The following is a 21020-nucleotide window of genomic DNA, read 5'->3' on the forward strand; positions in this document are numbered from 1 at the left end:
GAAAATGGAATCAGCTGTCCCTTAACAAAGTTAAGTAAAAAAGGCAATACTCACAAAAGCCATACACAACAGCAGTAATGGGATAGGACTACATAAAACAGGTACTAAAACTGTTTATGGATGTACCCTACAAGCAAAACATCAAACCCAAAATACTAGGAACCCTAACTGGCAGTAACTGTGTTAGTAGCTCTTTTCTCCTCTTTTCTCCTCTGCGCAGGAAAGCAAGCAGCCTCCTTCTACCAACTCTGGCAGTTCTTTCAGAATGCTTCATTTAAAATTCACATCATGTCAAAACTACCAATACAAGCCACTAAAATTAATGAGTATTTCTCAAGCCCTGAGGGTTAACAGGAAAAAAATGTGTCTCTGGGTGGAAATGACCTCAGCCCAGGGCCACTCCACAACCTGCTCAGGGTGAGAATGGCTTCACACAGCTCGGGCCTTCTGGCTGCCCTCTCCCCTGAGTGCTTGTTTCCATCAGACAAAAGGTCTTTTTTAAAAGATTTGCTTATTTATTTTATGTATATGGGGTACACTATAGCTGTACATCTGGTTTTGGGAATTGAATTCAGGATGTCTGCTCACTCTGGTCAACCCCGCTCACTCAGGCCAAAGATTTATTTATTATTATAAGTAAGTACACTGTACTTACTTATAATACACTGTTGCTGTCTTCTGACACTCCAGAAGAGGGTGGTTTCCGGGACTTGAACTCAGGACCTATGGAAGAGCAGTCAGTGCTCTTACCCGCTGAGCCATCTCACCAGCCCTAGACAAAGGATCTTATCGGTCCGTTTTCTCCCACTCTTTAGCCTTTGGCATCCAAGCATTTAATCGTGTAAGTTTGGGGCGCTTGTTCTCTGGCCTCTGGTCTGTTTCTTCAGCTTTCAGATGGTACCAAGCTACGTTTCCCCTCCGTCTCTTACAAGATGGAGGCTGTGGTTCCCTCCTGTGCAGTTCTTCATCTGGGGCCAGCTCTGTTTCTCAGTAATCCACTGAAATCATTCCCATGATCATATTATCTAGTTTTTACCTGGCGTGGATGAAAACTACTCAACTCACCATTTTCAAGGTCAAATAAGTTCGGGAATGGGGAGGATGGTGCTTCAAAAAGAGCCACCACTTCCCTGGGTGGTGTGAGAGTTGCCTGGCCCTCAGAGGAGAGCAGCGAACACGGGAGGCAGTGGCAGGGGTGGAGGATACGTTTGTAACTCATCTGAAGAGCCTTGTGGCCTTGCAATTTTCTTTTCTTTCCCTTTTTGGGGGTGGAGGTGAAGGATGGTTTGCTGTGTAGCCCAGGCTTGTTCTCAGAGTCTCAGTAATTAGCTTCTGATTTTCTTTTTCCATCTTAAAGCAAGCAACAGGAAGCGAAGATTTTTTTCTGCTTTGCGTATGAAGAAATCACCCCCGTTCGCCATAATCAAAGGAGTAAGGGCAGTGGGGTTGGATCAGGTAACCTGCGTGTTTTACAAGGGAGACTGTACCCCGGCTCTAGGGATTCCCCACGGTTTGGCATTGGGGAAAGCACCCAACTTCCCCATTTATTATGTGGACAGGACTTGAATACACAGAGAGTGGCTAGGTCATTCAAGCCAGACTCCAGGGTCTGGAGCCAGATGTCTGAGCAGGTAGATCCCTTCTGCTGTCTTAACAAGGAAAGGCATCTTCAACAGGCTGTGTTCTTCACCTCCCAGGTCCTCAGCTTATGAATCTGTAAGATGAAGACGATAATAATAGTTAGCCGTGCTAAACAATAGTCCTCATAAATGTTTAAGAAAAGGCCTGGATATCCAGTTGTGGTGGTTTGAATAAAAATGACCCCCATAGGTTCATAGATTTGAATGCTTGGTCATTAGGGATTGGCACTATTAGAAGTTATATCTTTATTGGGTTAGGTGTGGTCTTGTTGAAGGAAGTGTGTCACTGGGGGTGGGCTTTGAGGTTTCAAAGGCCCAAGCCAGGCAAGTCCAGTGTCTCTCCTTCCTGCTGCCTTCCTGTGGATCAGAATGTAGACCTCTCAGCTCCTCCAGCACCATGTCTGCCTACACAGTACCATGCTCCCTGACATACTGACAATGAACTAAACCTCTGAAACCGTAAGCCAATCCCAGTTAAGTGCTTCCCTTTACAGGAGTTGCTGTGGTCATGGTGTCTCTTCATAGCAATAGAACACTGACCAAGACACCAGTAAATATCCATTTTTAGCCATCGTTCTCTGTCAGCATTAAAACTGTGGTTGGAGTGAAAGGGTCATATTCTAGAAAGTAGCAGTATTACTGACTTGAAGCTTAGAGTCTACCTTTCAATGTTAGAAGGCAGTAAGTAAGGAAGAGAGATTGGAAATAACTGGGGCAGATGGGGCCCGTAGGAGATAACGAATCAGCAGACAGCAGAGGTACGTCTCCTTTACCCAACATGATTGGAACCATACATGTTTTAAGACTGGAGTGGGGTGGGGAGTATTTGCATAGACAAATGAAAACTCTGGGAATGGCGCCTACATCTAAACAGAAATTGCATTTGTTTTGTCCACAGCTTCTACCCTTAGCCCAAGAGTGCTCATATGCAGTGTCCTCCCTGTGCTGCGGGCTAGACTGTGCTCTGTCACACAGGCTGTGTGGGATTTCCCATTTGTCAGTGGTGTTACGTGGTGTTAGCATGTTCCAGGGTTTGGCTTTTGGAGATTACAGATTCTCAACCTTTACAATAATAGACAGAAGAAATGCCGCTTGCACCGACTGTGTCTGACTGTAAGAGGTTGGTGACAAGTAGCTTAATTATCATTAGATGTTTTGCAAATGCCAGTTGTCTTCGTAATTAAGAGAGCCCAATTAGTTTGGAAAAGAGAAACTGGGGCGTGATCTGTCACAGGGCTTCTGGGTGCTCGCGGGTCTCTACTGACCTCTACTGACATGCTGAGCTAGAGCAGCGCACTGATAGGTAGTTTTTAAAGGCTGATAAAGACATTTCTTTACCATCTAGTTTCTAACGGACTAGAAGTTATGGGTAGCTGTTTTTAAAATCACATTTCTTGGGCTGGAGAGCTAAGAGGTTAAGAGAGCTTGCTGCCATACCAGAGGACAGCTCACGGCCACCTATAACCCAAGTTCGAAAGCATCTGGCGCCCTCTTCTGGCTTTCAAGGGACCTGCACACACCTGGTATAAGCACAGCTAAATACCGATTTAGAAGATCATTTGTCTGTTAGATTGTTTGCTGTCATGTTGGGTGTTGCTTTTTCGGTAGCTATGAAAGTAACTCTAGAACGTTCTGGCTGAGAGTTTTCTTCAGCGATCTTGTACTAATTGAAAATCTTTACAGGTCAGCACAGAGGCCATTCTCTGGTTCCTTGAAGCCCTTTCGAACGTCTCTCTTTCTGTGGTTTGTCCAGTTCACATCCCAGCCAGAGGCCTGTCCGTTTCTTTTTTTCAGTTTAGAGGCTCTGCTGCCCTCTGGTGTCTCTGTGTGGCTCTGCAGGTTCTTCTCTTGCTAGAGGTATTCCGGGAATATGGAGATGACTGTCCCAAAAGTAAGATGGCAAATACCAGTCCTTCAAGAGCCCCTGCAAGTCAGAATGTGTTCTGATTAGGAGCTTGCGTGATACTGAATGTTTTACCAGAAGAAACCTTAGCGGCGCGCGCGCGAGAGAGAGAGAGAGAGAGAGAGAGAGAGAGAGAGACAGAGAGAGAGAGAGAGAGAGAGAGAGAGAGAGAGAGAGAGAGAACGACTACCACCAGAATGCGTTCCCCTCCTTCTACTCCCCAAGAAGAAAGGACCAGACTCCTCCTCTCATTTGCTCCAAGCTGAGTTGGCCTCCTTGTACCCTCTGGGCCACCGCAGACTGCCCCACTCTCCTTTGCACTTTGTGGCCTCCCGCGGCAGAACAGTGCCAGGTGGGGAGAGGTGACCCCTGGCAACGTTAAACAATTCTTAAGTTTTCCGTGCAGCAGTGTAGTGCCTGAGCTCACCTTGGGCACTCCATGACAGGTTTCTGGGTTTTCAAAACCTCCATGCACTTTTACCCGTGTCTAGTTTTTAAGCCTGTGTTTCTGCAGAGAATGAGGACCCCAGTCCTAGGAGTTTCATCTGCACGCTGTTAATGAGAAATTCAATGTAATTGCCATTCTTCTTGCCCCATGAGTAAGCTTTCCTTAAATCTAGTTCTCTTTGAGTGGTTTCTTTCTTCCCTGTGTAGTCTAACTGTGGTTCCACGAGGCAGGCTTCTGAGTACTTCTAGTTGGTATTTTGTTGCTGCAGATTGAATCTAAAATATTCTCTCACAGGCTAACGATGTAAACACTTTCTCTGGGTGGAGGTGTCATTATAAAGACTCTAGAGCTTTCAAGATCCGGGCTCTGGCTGGCGGAACTAGGTTACTGGGGGTGGTGATAACACTTCCAAAATCACTCCCCCTCTGTAAGCCAGCCCCAATTAAAAGTTTTCCTTTATAAGAGTTGCCATAGTAGCCAGGAGGTGATGGTGTGTGCCTTTAATCTCAATATTTGGGAGGCGGAGGTAGGTGAATTTCTATGAGTTTGATGCCAGCCTGGTCTACCGATCAAGTTCCTGCATATAGAAACTATGTCTTAGGGGGTGGGGGGGAGGACCTAATTTGAAGAAAATAAATAGCAAAAATAAGAATCAGATGTAAGAATGATCCCATTACCAGATCAGGTGTTTGTTTACAATCCAGAACAACAAACCAACCCAGAACTTCTTGTAAATTCTTGTAATTACCAGTAAAGACAGAGGTTGCCAGTGAGCAGCAGAAGTGTGATGGTTTGAGTGATAATGACTCCATAAGCTCAAAGATGTGAATATCAGTCCCAGCTGGTGAAACTGTTTTGGAAGGATTAGGAAGTGTGGCCTTGGGGTGGGCTTTGAGGTTTCTAAAGATTCATGTAATTCCCAGATGGCTAATCTCTCTGCCTCAAGCTTGTGGCTCGAGGTGTGAGCTCCCAGCTGTTCCTGAACCCATGTCTTTGTTCGGCCATCAAGGACTCTAACCCTCCAAAACCATAAGCCCAATGAAACCCTTTGTTTTAAAAGCTGCCTAGATATGATGTTTTCTTATGGCTATAGAGAAGTAGGACAAGCAAGGGAAGTCCCAAGACAGAAAGGCACTCTAAGATAGGGGATGTTATTCTTCAAGACATTATAGCAGGCATGACAAATGTCTTTGATAGGCATTTAGTGGTGATCTGAATGTGCTTGGCCCAGGGAGTGGCCTTGTTGGAGTAAATGTGTCACTGTGGGAGTGGACTTTGAGACCCTCCTTCTAGCTGTCTGAAATATAGTTTCCTCCTGGCTGCCTTCTCATCAAGATGCAGAACTCTCAGCTCCTCCTGCACCATGCCTGCCTGGATGCTGCCATGTTCCCACCTTGATGATAACGGACCTCTGAACCTGTAAACCAGCCCCAATGAAATGTTGTCCTTTACAAGAGTGGCCTTGGTCATGGTGCCTGTTCACAGCAGTAGAAACCCTAAGAAAGACAGGCTTCATAAACAGGACCTGGTAGATCACTGGCCTGAAGGTCTCAGAAGAAACTGATGAAGTAGAAGTAAGCAGGAAAAAGAAAAGAGGGACAGAGAGCGACAGAGAAGAAGGAAGGAAGATGGCAAAAGGAAAGGAGGAAAGGATAGTGGACACAGAGAACCAGAACAGCACAGCTGAGCCCTGTGGGCAACTACAGTAGGATGCCAGTACAACGCAGTGGACACAAGACGAGAGAATAGAACTCTGAACCTGCGTTTCAGTCCCCAGCACTCTCATCTGGCAGATCACAACAGCTGGTAACTCCAGCTGCAGAGAATGTGAAGCCTCCTCGTGCACGGGCACATACATGGCACGCGCACACACAGAGGCTCCAGCATGGATCTGTCGGCAGTGTGGGTGCTAGAGGAGGGAGGACGGAGGACTGTGTTTCTACAGGAGCATGGCCACTGGCAGGTTGCTATGCCCTAGTGGGTGAACCCACACCCATGTATACATGTGCAGCACTAATTGAACTCTGGATCTAAATAAATATAAAATAAGAACATACGGCTGGGAAAGAGATGTGATGGGCTGCGTTGGGGTGATTAGAAAGGAAGAGTGGGGGTGGTTACAAACAAGAACGTGGTATGCATGCAGGAGTTTTTCAAAGAATGTGACCGCCTGAACATGATCTGAACAAAGACAACACCAGTAGACACAGATGAAGGAAAGCCCACAAGGCCTCAGCCCCACACAAAGACCTGCAGGCAACTAAGGATGCTGAGGGCAGGAAAAGTAGATGTCCCCGCAATTAACACACCAATGGGTTTTCCAATACCAAATGGTCAGCCCTGAAAACACACATATAAGTAACACTATATAGACTAAAAAGGTTATATTTATGTGTTTAGGAATGTGTGTGTGAGAGAGGGGGGGAGAGAGAATTAATGAAATAAGAGGCCATGAATTTGGAAGAGAGCGAGGAGGAATGTATGGAAGGGTTGGAGCAAGGAAAGAGAAAGTAAAAGCAATGTAATTAAATCATAGTCTCGAAACTATGAAGAAAGAGATAAGTGGATAAAATTTGTAAACATATATTATAAATTCAATAAAAATTGTTACTAGATCTAATAAAGAAGAATTTATAGAAAATTTAACAACAAATTTATTAACAACAATGTATTGGGTTATACAAGACCTTGTTTGCAGTTATAATAGAAAAGTCTTCCTCTCTCTCTGTCTATACTCACAACTTTCTATTGTGTCTTTCTATCACACCACACTAGTTAGGTTCTTGCCTCCAAGAAAATAATGTCCGGAGACCTTAGTAAGGGAGCATTAACTGACTTCCCTAGGAGGAACTGCAAAGAGGCCATAAACACATGCTGTGATCAGAAGCAGCACCCGGTGGATTGTGGAGAGCTTTGGGGCAGCTTCTAGAAACTTGGTGGCAATTTGATATCAGGTGGGGACAAAGAAGTAGGGGAACTGACTTTGGGCTAGGACTCAGGAAATAGGCCCAGATTAAGAATAGTTACACTTGAGTTAATGCACAGCTCAGAGCGGGCTCAGCTAAGGCACCTGTGGCATTCCTTTTGTCTTGGTCATCCTGACTAGCCCCTAGAAAGGTGTTTGCGGGATTTAGTTTATTGCCTTGCTTGTTCCTTGACCCAGAACTGATCTTATTATTTTACATGTACTTAAAGTAATATAACAGCAGACTGGAAAAACATAAACCTGCTTCAGACTCAGAACTGGCGGGGATCATGCTACAGTGTTGTCTTTTTTCTTTTTAATCCTCGCTCCTGCCCTGGAGAACCTGTTGACTGACTGAGCTGACTCAGTCAATGGATGGACTGCTCACATCAGCAATCGACCACATGACTAGTCGCTAAATAGCTGCCAGGCATCTGCTTATGCATGCAAGCTAATCTAGACAACCCCTCACAGCTGTGCCCAGAGGCTAACCTAATCTAGACAACCCCTCACAGCTGTGCCCAGAGGCTAACCTAATCTAGACAACCCCTCACAGGTGTGTCCAGAGACTAACCTAATCTAGACAACCCCTCACAGGTGTGTCCAGAGACTAACCTAATCTAGACAACCCCTCACAGGTGTGCCCAGAGGCTAACCTAATCTAGACAACCCCTCACAGGTGTGTCCAGAGACTAACCTAATCTAGACAACCCCTCACAGGTGTGTCCAGAGACTAACCTAATCTAGACAACCCCTCACAGGTGTGCCCAGAGGCTAACCTAATCTAGACAACCCCTCACAGGTGTGTCCAGAGACTAACCTAATCTAGACAACCCCTCACAGGTGTGTCCAGAGCTTGGGGTCTTGGGGGACTTTTGGTACTTTCCGTTTAACAATACAAACCATTACAGGTAACTTGCAAGCATCATACCAGAAAGAATGGGAACGTCTGAGGATTTGAGAGCCAATAGAGCATAGCTAAAACAGAATCTCTGAATTCGCGAGAAATTTCCAAGTTGCTACTAGATGAAAGAGGGAAAAGGATGAAATCCAAGCAGAATAGTGAAGAACTCAGGCAACTAGACAACTGTAACCTGTGTGTGGGAGCGGGAGGAGAAGGAGAGGCGAGCATGAGAGTGTGGCGACGATGACTGAGAATCTCCTCCATACTAAAGTTGGACCATAGACAGCGGTCATGGAGATCAGAGGGCCCAGGGCAGGATCAATGACAGAAATGGTATCTAGAGTTGTTGTATTAAAGGTTCCCAAAAGCAACGCTTAATTAAAAACATAAGATGATAATTAGGTTGGGGTCATGTGACTGGAGAGGGGTGGGGGGGAACTATTGCTAATGCTGGCTCTTGGGTGACAGGTCAGTGGGTCAAGTCCTTGGGGCACAAGAGTGAAAAGTGGAGCTTGGATCCAAGACTCATGGAAATGTCAGGTACGTGACATGTAGTGACACATAACCACAGCATGGGGGTGTGCCACACATAGATCTGGGGACACATCTGCCTCAAAGTGTAGGCAGAATGGTGTTCAGCAGGCAGTGCTGCTCTGAAGGGTGTGTGCCCTGCTGTATTTGGTGATGATGGGCCTGCACAGCTGCAGGTCATGACGACAGGCTTAGAGCCACACTGCTTCAAGCTAAGCTCTGTGTTTCTGGCCACCATACGATAAACAATGACGGCATGCTCAGAGAAGAACCTGAGCTGCCCTTGTGGCATGTCCTCCATACAATGACGAAGGTTGCCTCCTCGAAAAGAAAGCTCAGACCTACCATTATGAAAGCAGAGGTGTGCCTCGTGTTCTTCAATATCATTGTGCTTTGGACGCTATTTGATCTTGGCCTCTCCAAATCACGAGCAAGAATTCATCAGAAAACAATCGGCTGAGGCATGATTTCAGCCCAGGTCCAAATTATTCAGCACAGATCTTGCTTCCTTCCTACAGACTTCCTTCTCACCCTGCATTTTTGTCTCATTTCTCAGTGAGCCCACATGACCATGATACCATGGTCTATGAAGCAGGCCTATGGGTGGGGAGTTATCCTCACAAGCAGCATGTAGAAGACCTTCATCACCAGCATGTGGTAGAGAAGGCCATCTCTGCACTAAACACACAAAGCATAGACTCTGCAAAGACATAAACATTTCATTTGTAATAAACAATGGGAGCAAGCTGAAGAGGTTTCAAAGCAAGGAAATGTGTCAGACATAAAAATAAAAAACAAGGTATTGTATACTTTAAAATGTCAGTATTTAAAGAGGAAATGAGAATTGGTTTTGTTCATCTATCAAAAACTATTTTAGTTGTAAATTTCAATGGCTTTTTATTAGAAATGGCCAGGGCAAACATAGTGAAAGTCAGTAAGCCCACATTTCAATGTAAAAGGACCGGGAAATACCTGATTGATGTGGCTGACCTCAGGTGTCTACTCTTGTTGGAGTGCTACAAGTTAGGCCACATTCATGATCACAAAACCCATCTTCATAAAGTTAAAAATGGAACTCACATTTTAAGTTGATGAAGTATCAGAAACTAAACTGGAACCCACACTGATAAGAAAAGAGGGTCTGAAGCATGAAGAGAGTGATGTGTCTGTCCAACGGGCCCTCTAAGACCCGCTTTAATACCACAGTCTCTCCAGGTGAAATATTTCTCACATTACAACTCAGACATCCAGACTCATAAAACAGAAATCACAAGCACAGGGCGAAGTGTGTTTCTAACAGGTTGTGGCTTTGCTGAAGAGCCTGGCTGGTATGCACAGACTTGTAGTGAGAGTTTTGGTTTCTTTATAAGCCCAGTTATGTTATCTTATATGAATATGTTTTTGTTTCGATCCACAGGTGTGGGAGAAGAGGCTGCTTCACAGCAGGTGATTATGATTTGTCTCATACACTACCAGGGGTGTGATTTTTGCCAGCTACAGGTAGTTCATGTATAGAATTCTGAGGACTCTTGAGAGGGTACAAATGGGAGAGTCCTGAGAGGGCCTGCCAGGGCTGCTGCTCCCCCTGCTGCTGCGGGTTCCTTTTGTTGAGATTTGTCACGTGATCATGAGAAAAACTGATGAGAAGAGGAAGTTGGGGATATTCTGACAATGAAGATTAAACTTGCCCTCAAGGAACCCAGTGCCCCTAATCAGCAGGAAGTAGTCTAATGAGGTCTACACCCCCCTTTCCCCTCTAACCTTCTTTCTCTCCTACCTAGTGTTGGGGGTTGGAATGGATTAGGATAGAATAAAGGTTGGAAGGGAGGTAGATATAAGAACCCAATGAAATAGCTTTTTAAAAAATGTGCCAACACAAACTGAGTTGCTCACTCCCCCCAGTTGTTTACATTCAGTTCTCCTTAGTTGATTTTCTAGGACCTAGAATCTAGGTAAGCATCCAGATGGGACAATCGTGTAGGAATGCTTCCTCAGACTGCCTTGTCATCTATATTTCCAGTTGTTTCCCTGCTGGTACCCTAACCACCCAGGCAAACCATGTTCAAGTAGCCTATGAACTGGGGCTGACTTGTCTGTCCTTTGCCTATCCCTCAAGGGAAAATGGACAGATGGCATCTTACTTTCCTTCCACTCGCTGTGACAAAATACCCTAACAAAAGCAACCTAGAGGAGAAAGGGTCATTTTGCTCCTGACAGTTCATCTCCTCAGGAAGTCCTGGTGGGAAAAACCTGAAACAGTTAAGTCATATCACCTCCAGTAGTAAAGAGCAGAGAGGATGCGCTCATGTCGCTGTGCTCAGCTCACCCTCTCCACACGGCTGAGGATTCCCCTGCCTAGGGAATGGTGTCACCAACAGTATTAACTCATGTTATACATGTTACATTAGTAATATAATTAATTAACTCATGATAATCACTCAAAGACATGCTCACAGGACAACTTGATCTAGACAATAATTCATTTAAACTCCCTTCCCTGGCAAGTCTAAATTCTGTGTCGTTGACAATTAAAATTAATCTGCACAGATTGTTTGCTTTCCACTTTAAGCTTTTCATCTCTGTCTTTTAAAGCTGTGCCATGCAGAGAGGAGTTGTTAAGATTATCCACTGCTGGAGCTGAGAATTATACAGAGCCATCAGTAATACGTAGCTCTTGATTTCCTCACTAAGCTGATGACAGCTGAATATGTGTTGAAAGGAAAAAGAGGCAAAATATTGAGTAAGTTCCCTGGACATTTCCTCATACACACGTTAAGCATCATGGTCTGAGAGCAATCTCACATAAACCATCTCCATTTATGGAGGGAACCCAGTTGTTGGCCATTATGAGTCAGTCAATACATAGTGATGCATAATTCTGGTTACATAGTGTGTGGACAACAGAAAGCCTCACCTAAAACCTACTCACAAGCCAAAAACTTAAGGCTTGTCAACAGAGAAGAGTTAACTGTAGAGAAAATCGTCTGGTTTACTATTCTGGGGAATCTCTACTTCTGTACAGTCATGAAGTCATAGTACACACAGAAAACTGCCTGTGTAAACAACAAAAAGAATCCTGGAAGGACTTCAAGACATTCCTACAAATGCGTATCATCTTACCAAACTAGGTTCATCACAAGTGGAATGTTTTTCTTTTCTGTACCTTTTTTTCTAATTTTCTCTCATACAATATGTCTTGATCATATTATTTGCCCTCCCTCAACTCATTCTTTATCTCCCCTACCTGACTTCATGTAGTTTCTCTCAAAAACAAACAAACAAACAAACAAACAAACTATATAGTTTGCTTTATGTTGGCCAACTACTCCTGGTCTGTGGGTGATATACCCAGGGTCACTCCACTGGAAAAACTACACCAGTGTATCCTGCAGGTCAGCCACCATTGTAGGTCTCAGGATTCACAGCCAGGTGATTTTGATGATTACCTTTCGCCTCCAGTAAGTTGCAGAGTACCTTGCAGCAGCATCAGAGTACCTTGCAGCATCATGAACACTACTCATCAGTAGGGGTGAAACTTAGATACCAGCTAAGTTTCTCCAAGTTCAGTCCAGTTCCTAGCCATAGAGGCAGTGTAGGGCATGGGGTTCATCTCATGGTGTGTGCTTCAAGTTAAACCAAGCATTGGTTGGCCACTCCCACAAATTCTGTGAGTCGTATACACTTTTAACCCAACACTCAGGAGGCAGAAACAGGTAGTCTATGTGAGTTCAAGATGAGCCTTGTCTACATAGTACATTCCAAGCCTGCCAGGACTACACAATGAGACCTTATGTAGGTCTCTGTAGAGGATCTTCATAGGAATCTTTTGTTGATTTTTTTTTTTTTTTTTTTTTGCTCATGATGCTACTCTAGGAACAAGCACCTAAGACACAGTGTCATAGACACATGAGCACACATATATGTATATATACACATTCATACTGTTAACATGGGCCAAAGGCCAATGGTTTTGGAAAACAGTATTGCCTTGTGTAAAGAAAAACTAACATGGGCTTGGTGGTGGTGGTACACACCTTTAATCCCAGCACTCAGATCTGGAGTTTGAGGCCCAACCTAGTCTACAGAGGGAGGTCCAGGACAGCCAAGGTTGAAAAACAAAAGCAACAAACAAAAAGAAAGAAAGAGGGGGGGAGGAAGAGGGAGAGAGAAAGAGAGAGGGAGAGGAAGGAGAGGGAAGAGAGGGAGAGAGAGAGGGAGAGGGAGAGGGCGAGAGCGCACTAACAAGGAACATGGTAGAGGGGAAGATGTAGTGTTGGGGTCTGGAAACCATCACACAAACCACTCAGACACCAATCTCAGGCAAACAGGGATGATTGGTTGAATGTGCTCCCTAACACTGACTGATCAGGGATGCAGTCCAGATTTGGGAGCTGAGCTGTAAAGTCCAGCTAAACTCCTATAGAGCTTTTTAAGTCTGAAATTCACAAACATCTGTGACAAGTTATTTCACCAATCAAGATTTAGGATATGGGGTTTCCTTAGGAGCATGTCTTTGTTATTCCTTTATCCTGTTCTCATTGGTTGGGGGTAAGCAGCTGTGGCAGGGGACTTGTCTTGCCTAACGTTCATGTCTTAACTTGCCCACCAGGATGCACATGTCTCCTTCTGTCAAGTAGGATGTCATTTCCCATGGAGGTCTTAGAAACGTAAACTTTATTTGACCCCCTACTCAAAATGGAAGTTTTAATCCAAACAACTTCTTACATTGGTGCAGGTGTCTTTCTTATGCTGGGGTCCACACCAGGGGCAAATTATAAAAGCAAGAAACCATAAAAGCTCATACATAGGTACAGGAAGTGCTGCTGGCTAGTTGGTTCGGGTCCAAGCTTACTGTGGCTAACTATTCAAAGCAGTTCTAACTGACTTCTGTTGTGATTTGTTTCCAAGAACACTAAAGCACAGAACATAACAGAATACGCAATCAACTCAGGCATGAGAAAGTTTCCTATGACAGCACATGAAAAATTTTCTTTATGACATTAGTAACAGCACAAACTGGCTGGCCAGACAGGCAACAGTTACCTAGGCCTTCACATGCAGCAATGGTATTTTCTACCTGACACCGTCCCTGCTTTCTTCTTGCAAAGAGTGGCACTGTTTTATTCAGATACTGAGAGACCGGAACAATGTTCTTAGAGAACATGAGCCAAGATAAGAGAAGACATTTCTTGCTCTGGCCAGCGAGTAACAGTAACAAAATGTGTGAACACACACACAGTGACAGGAGAGGACAGCCACCATTCTTTCTTCCTGCTTTTACCTTCACTCGGGGGAAGATAATTCGAATTGTGTAAGGACACAGCACCCATCTAATGATGATCAGAAACGCGGAAAGATGGATTCCTTCATAAACCTAGGCTGGAAGCCAACCTGGAATTCAGCACCACATTCTGCTGAGCTGCTCCACACATGCAACAGAGTGTGCTGTGGCTTCAGGCTTCACCTGCCCATTCTGATGACACAGAGGAGTCCATGACCAACAGCTGATAGATGTGTAACCATGACAACCATGATGGACAACATTCTCTTCACTGTCTCCAGTCACTGCTAAAAAAACAACAGCAACTCAATCATGGTGTCACAGAACTGGGCACTAAAAGATCTAATGTATAACATAAATGGGGGGGGGGCAGTAAGCAACATCTAAACTCAAAGCAGGAGTGGTACAGAAGCACCCTATATGTCAAAGTTCTAAGCAACAGGTAATGTTCATTTCCTCTGTCCCAGAACCTCAACCCTGCGATCTATCCAATGAAGTAATTCTTTAATCTAGCTTCTTTGTTGAGGGGGGAATGGTACACTTTGTTTTGTTGGCTGTTGTAGACTTGAGCAATAAATCACATTGCTGGGTGGAGTTTTTCAGTGTAAATGAGTAGATGTCTCCGCCTCAGGTTATCAACACAGGCCAAGTAACAGTTCCATTCCAGTGTGGCTTGGTGCGCCAGAATTTATTTATCTTGCAGATGCATGCATAAGGATCACTAACAGGAGGGTGAGTGGTCCCAAAAGGGCAGTATCGCCACAAGTCTCACCTCAGTGTGGATGGAGACTTCCCCATAGAGGCATTGATTGATAGAGTCCTCCTTTTAGTCAACCTTCTATACTTGGTATATGTTATGACTGTGAAGAGACACCATGACCAAGGCAACTCTTATAAAGGTAAACATTTAATAGAAGCTGGCTTACAGTTTCAGAGATTCAGCCCATTATCATCATGGTGGGAAGCATCATGCAGTCTGCCTTGGTGCTAGAGGAGCTGATATTTCTACATCCTGATCTGAAGACAGCCAGGAGGAGACTCTCTCTTCCATACTGGGCAGAGCTTGAGGACTAGGAGCCCTCAAAGCCCTCCAATACAGTGATGCACTTTTTCCAACAAGGCTACGCCTATTCCAACAAGGCCACACCTCTTAATGGTGGCACTACCCAGGGGCCAAGCATATTCAAACCACCACAGTATGCTCTTAGCATTGTCCTGGCCGTGGACAGCTGGGGTAGAAATCAGGAGGCATAGGACACAGCTGTTAGAATCACAAGTGAGGGCCTAGTGGGTCTCCCCAGCCCCTAGCATGAAGGAATGTCAACAGATCCCATTCTGAGGGAGGCTTGTAGGTGATCACAGCTGCTCAGATTAAGAACGTAATCGCTATTGAGCTCAGAGGACAATAGTCTACGCACTCCTCAACAGTATAATTATGAAGACATTACACTGTTTTTGCTGGAGACTGGAGTAAAATCACGTAATTTTCAATACAATCTTAAGTGAAAAAAATCAGAACCCAAGAGTGTCTATATACTCTACCACCATGGGGAACATAGCTATAATTAGCCTGGGCCGTAACTGACAAACAGGTTGTTAAATATGCACCAGCTGAACTTGGAGAAGGAGGGTGTTGTCGATTCACCAAGCTGCTCAGGCAAGAAGGCAAAGAAAGAAAAGACCACATTGATAACCATGACTGCTATAGAAGGCATGGCTCTTCTCCACCAAGAGCATCAGATGGATTTCAAAATGGCCCAGGCAGCCAAGAGCAGAGCTGAATGTGCCCAGAGCTTCAAAGGTGTAGGCCGTCTCCCTACTCCACACAGTAAGTATCCAGAGCAGTAGCCCAAACCAGAACAAGGCCAGCAATTTAAGGAGCAGTGGAGGCCTGGTCATGGGGGAAAACTGGGCAGCTACCAGGTACTGCTGGCTTGATAAATATTTCTTCCAGCGTGTTCACTACAGGTGTGTGGCTTCTGTGAAAGCTGTGTTTGTGGTCAGTGGGAGAAAGCAGGAACAAGAGAGCAGCCATGTCCCAGTGACGCTGACCATCTAGGAAACCTGCAGAAGGGCACTCACAAGTGCATGTTTCCGAGCATGTGAAAGGACCCATGAAATGGTGAGATGTGTAAAGGAGCTTGCCTCTGGGTCTGACAACTTGGATTTCATCCCCAGAATCCACATGTCCCCTATAAATAAATATTTTTAAAAATTTAAACAGTATATGAAAATAAATACATAGGTATTATTACATACTGTTACACGCTGTTACATACTGTTTGTTACATACTGTTACATGCTGTTACACATTGCTACATACTGTTATACACTGTTACATACTGTTTGTTACATACTGTTACATACTGTTACATACTGTAAATGTAAGGAGATTTCTTTGCACTTTCTGTCCACTGTGTCCTGTAGCAGACTTAGCCTTTCTATCTTCATTCATCAATATTCTTTATTTTTGAAACAAGGTCTCGAGCCAGTAACCCAGTCCATACTCACTATGTAGCCAAGGGTGACTTTGGACTTCTGGTTTTCCTGCCTCCACCTCCCACATATTAAGTAATGACTTGTTACCATGCAGATTATGAACCACGCTTTTTCAAGAAAGTCGCACTATCTGACTTCTCTGCCGCAACACTCACACTGACACCCGTGTTCCCACCTGGCCCACAGGATCTAGGCAGAAGCCTGCTCTCCAGAGGAGTAAGTCCATGTCCTACCTTGAAGAAGCAGCCCACTCACTCAGCACAGGTCACCTCAGATGTCTTCCGATTCAAGCTCCCCCCAATACCTTCCTTCAACTTCAGATCCTTACTCATGGCTGTCCCCCATCTGGCTATGTTTATCTCTACAATGGAGCCCTAAAATGAAGGGAGGCCCCTTCATTTTTTTATATAACATATTTTTATGTACTATATTGTACAATAACCATTTTGAAGATCAAAGAATGGAACTGTAAGTAACACTGTGTTATCAAAACCCCTTCCTTGGGAGAGGCAAAAATAGCACCTACCCTCCTCCTCAGGTCCCAGTGACAAACCACGGAGCAAGTCCTCCAGCACTCACTGGGAACCCAGGAGTGTGTCAGGTCAATGGGGGATGTTACAGACAGGGGCATAGGTGATCTTAACCAGCCACTCTAGAAGGTCTGCACCCGGGAGGAATGGTTGCTTCCCCATAGCTGAGTAGATGGAGCCTCCTCCCCTCATCCTTCCCAACCTACATCCTCTAGCTCATCCCAAAAGACCCCACCGCCACATGCAGTTAGGGAAGAATTGCAAACAGCTGGTTGGGGATGTGTGTGGCTGGACCTTCCCTGCCCTCTCCTCCTATGAAGAATGGTAAACAGCCAATAGGCCCAACTGCATAAGCTTTTGACCCAGGCTCAACATAATCCCTGTTCTACACGTATACATATATATGTGTTTGTGTATATACATATACATGCACATATGCACGCACACCCCTTTGGAGGGTTTTTTTTTTTTAATTTAGAATTATACTCTACAATTTAACACACACGTGGTTCTGTCTAACCAGAGGGACTCTCTGAAGTCTAATGCCATTTACTTGGGAATAGCCGTACACTGCAATGTGGATACATGCAGCAGAGGAAACTGTGTTTATTCAAGGTGGATTGAGGCAGGTGAAAGGTTTTGAAGGAAGAAATGAGGAGCCATGAGCTGCAGAGATGGCTCTGAGAACCAAGTGCCTGTCGTACAACAGAAGGAGCATAGCACCTTGTGGAAGCTGGGCAGTGTCATCACCTGTAACCCAGCACTGGGCGGCCAGAGGACCCCAGTCTAGACAAATGAATGAGCACCACAGAGGTGTCTTAGGAGAAGAGCCTCTCCCTATGCGGAGGAAAAGGCTGAGGTCCAGGTACACAGACATGCACAGGGCCGTGAGGACACCGAGAGACCCAGTCTCAGAAAATACAGTGGAGAGTAACTGAAGACCATGCCAGAAATTGACCTATGGCCTCCATATGCATGCACATGTACATACATGTGAATATACACCCACACAAACATGTTCATGCACCACATGTACACATACACATGAACACACACAATAGGAGCATAACTATATGAAACCATCTTAGGCTGCAAAGGAAAATAACAAGGGTCGTACTATTCCAAAATTAAACAGTTGTTGGACAGACATCTCTGTAGAACCAGTGTGTGAGAGCGTGTGTGTGTGTGTGTGTGTGTGTGTCTGTGTAAGGTTGTGGTTCTAGCAGAGTCTTTTATGAATGCTTATCAGTCATGCACGCACAAGATCTGCTCCTTTATGTACTTATTAATTATTGATTAATTCATTTTTTCCTCCTCCTTTTTTGTTTGGGCTTGACAAGTCACTCCATTTTGATTCTGACAAGCTTCACAGTTTTGCAAATCAAAGAGTCTCCCAGCACCAGAAAACCACTGCTGCCCGTGCTGGGTGGCCTGCGCTTCAGGATTCCCAGGGAGATCACAGGAGTCAAGGAAAACAAGGAAGGGTGACACAACTCTGAACTTGTGAAGTCCCTCAGACTGGGGAAACTGGTGCTGGGCGGGGCTCCACTAACAACGGAGAGCTGAGATGTCTTGAGACACACCCCCAATATGGGAGGATGTCTGCCCTAACCACTCGAGAGAGGAAGCAAAAACAGGACAGATTGCAACAGCCACTACACTTCCTTCATATCCTGCTCTTGGGACATGGCGACCAGCAGAAAGAAGCTTGATTGTGGAGAGGTGCCCTAGCGGAGGGATGTCTGCCACAGTCCAGGCAACCACAGAGGTAACTCTAACTCTTGCTCTTTTTCTCAGGGCAGAAGTGAATGAGGTTCCTTCCTTTCCTTCAGTGATATCTGATGCACATACTCCTAAGAGTGCTATGGTCCACCTTCTGCCTCTCTAACTTTCTCCTAAGTTGTAGATAGTTCTTAGGCCTTCATGGTTAGAATTCTTTAAAACACACACACACACACACACACACACACACACACACACACAAACATGCACACGCACACAGTATTCTAGAGGCTTTTTATATGGTGTGGAAAAGTTCTTGGCTCTGACTCAAATTTGCCTGAATCAGCAGTGGTTGTCAGTAGGTACTGGAGAGACCAATGTGCAGGTCCTGGGAGGAGTTCTAAGAAGTTAGCATACCCTGACCTGGCTTCTCCACTCTCTGGAATGCAGTGTGCTGCCACTTCTGAGTTTAGGCCCCAGGAAGGAAACAGGAGGGTCAGAGACCACAGAGTGAGAAATGAAAATGCCTTTCTGCAGCCTCTCCTGAACACGGTTGGTCGGCTGCTGCTTCCTTCGCCTCTACTTTAACTACTTAGGAAGGACGCTGGAGTTCTGCATCTTCAGGTGGTTCTCCGCCAGCACCAGAGGCCAGTCAGCTGCTGTTGACTCACACTTCCTCACTTCCTGGGCTTTTCAGGGTCCAGCCTGGGTCTGAAACCCTTCCCTAAAATGACTTGTTTTGTTCTAGGGTAGGAGCTCAGTGCATGCATGCATGGATTTGCATTTCTTCAGAAAAGAGTAGCTGATGTGCGTCCTCAGCCTTTCTGCAGGAGGATTTACTAGGGGCCATCATGGGCTCTGTGAATTCCAGAGGTCACAAGGCAGAGGCCCAGGTGGTAATGATGGGCCTCGACTCTGCTGGCAAGACCACAATTCTGTACAAACTGAAAGGAAACCAGCTGGTGGACACCCTACCCACTGTTGGTTTTAATGTAGAGCCTCTTGAGGCTCCTGGACATGTGTCACTGACTCTCTGGGACATTGGGGGACAGACCCAGCTCAGAGCTACCTGGAAGGACTACCTGGAAGGCATCGACCTCCTTGTGTACGTGCTGGACAGCACAGATGAAGCCCGCTTGCCTGAGGCAGTGGCTGAGCTCAAGGAAGTCCTGGAAGACCCCAACATGGCCGGCGTCCCCTTCTTGGTACTGGCCAACAAGCAGGAGGCTCCTGGTGCTCTGCCGTTGCTTGAAATCAGAAACAGGCTGGGCCTGGAAGGGTTCCAAAAGCATTGCTGGGAGCTGCGGGCTTGCAGCGCTCTCACAGGACAGGGGCTGCAGGAAGCCCTGCAGAGCCTGCTGCATTTGCTGAAGTCCCGCTGAAATGCAGTAACCTCTGACTCCAGGCTGGAGCAGGACAGGGAGCAGGGTCAGGCGGACCCCGTGAGCGGGCAGAACAGCTTATCCTGGCTATGAACAGACGGGGCCAGTTGAACCTTGAGAAAAGGAAGCTCAGTTTACCACACGAGAAACCACAATTCTCTTGGACAGTATATTTTCTTCTCAGGACTTATTCTCAGTGGCAGTTATGCTGAAAATCAACTGTTCTTCAAGTAACAATAGTCAGAGGGAATATAAAAATTCTCACAATACCCCGGGTAACAGCCCACTACAAAGTGCCAATGTAACAAAGTTGGTGACATAGTAATTGACCAAGTTCACAAATGAAAAGAGGTTCCAAAACTGCATCTGAGTGTCACCTGGCCTATCACTGTCATCTGAGTGTCACCTGGCCTATCACTGTCATCTGAGTGTCATTGGGCCTATCACTGTCATCAGGAGCAACTCTTCCTGCTGGGCTCTGGGCAGGAGCCACTGTCACTTTTGTACACTTAGCTGGGCTGACAGCAGTGAGGGGCAGGTCTGCTCCCAGGATGCTGCAGGAATCCTCCCAGAATTCCCCCTGCTTTCCAACTCCAACTAACTTTTCTCTGCCCTACATCATATGTTGTAAAAAAGTAAAAATAAAACTCCACTTATAATCTCCTTTTCTGCATGCATGTGTGTGCATGTGTGTGTGTGTGTGTGTGTTGGAAAATATATATCTTCCATCCTCAAATGAATAAATATTTTAAACAATGTCTTCCATCAGATCAAGCCCGGGATATAGCTCAGCGTCTTGAGTGCACGCACGAAGTTTTGGGTTCAATCTCTAGCACTGGATTGGGGGTGCAGGAAGTGTAAGGATCAGCAGTGCCTGCCTGTAATCCCAGCATTTGGGAGTCAGAGATTCAAGGAGCTGCAAGATAAAACAACAACAATAATAAAATAGATCAGATGAGTTGGTTTTAATAGAAAATATGTAGAGAGTGAGAGTGTTGTGGATAGCCCTGGGGCTAATTATATTTGATGTTAATTCCTTCTCCTGTGAGTGGTTGAGAACAAGGAATGAGTCAGCACTCAGGTGATTTCCTGTAAACCTGCTTCCCACCTGAATTTGTAAAATAAAGGAGAGCTGATGATTGGGCAAATAAAAGGGAAGGTGGAGCTGAAGGTGGGGAGAGGGAAGAAGGAGAAAATGGAAGAGGGAGAGGAGGA

At 45.4% G+C, this 21020-nt stretch overlaps 1 protein-coding gene and 1 long non-coding RNA gene across 3 annotated transcripts; one reads left to right on the plus strand and one right to left on the minus strand.

Annotated features, from left to right (window-relative positions):
* Positions 1–1514: 1514 nt before the first annotated feature.
* 1700109G14Rik (RIKEN cDNA 1700109G14 gene) lies at positions 1515–13866 on the minus strand. Its single transcript, NR_033788.1, has 3 exons — positions 13673–13866; positions 3161–3564; positions 1515–1714 (listed from the first exon to the last, which is right to left on the minus strand). It is a non-coding gene; the product is annotated as an RIKEN cDNA 1700109G14 gene (long non-coding RNA).
* A 955-nt stretch (positions 13867–14821) lies between these two features.
* Positions 14822–20469, plus strand: Arl11 (ADP-ribosylation factor-like 11). 2 transcript variants are annotated; one of them, XM_011245028.2, is made up of 4 exons: positions 14822–15794; positions 16358–16639; positions 18042–18469; positions 19172–20469. In XM_011245028.2, exon 4 carries the CDS (start codon positions 19275–19277, stop codon positions 19803–19805), a length of 531 nt encoding a protein of 176 aa, XP_011243330.1. In that variant the 5' UTR covers positions 14822–15794; positions 16358–16639; positions 18042–18469; positions 19172–19274; the 3' UTR covers positions 19806–20469. The 2 variants fall into 2 exon arrangements, with proteins under 2 accessions (XP_011243330.1, NP_796311.2); NM_177337.3 differs by lacking the exons at positions 14822–15794; positions 16358–16639 and having other exon boundaries at positions 18285–18469; positions 19172–20468.
* Positions 20470–21020: the final 551 nt, after the last annotated feature.

Source organism: Mus musculus, chromosome 14 (assembly GCF_000001635.26).
Source record: "Mus musculus strain C57BL/6J chromosome 14, GRCm38.p6 C57BL/6J".
Lineage (NCBI taxonomy): Eukaryota > Metazoa > Chordata > Mammalia > Rodentia > Muridae > Mus > Mus musculus.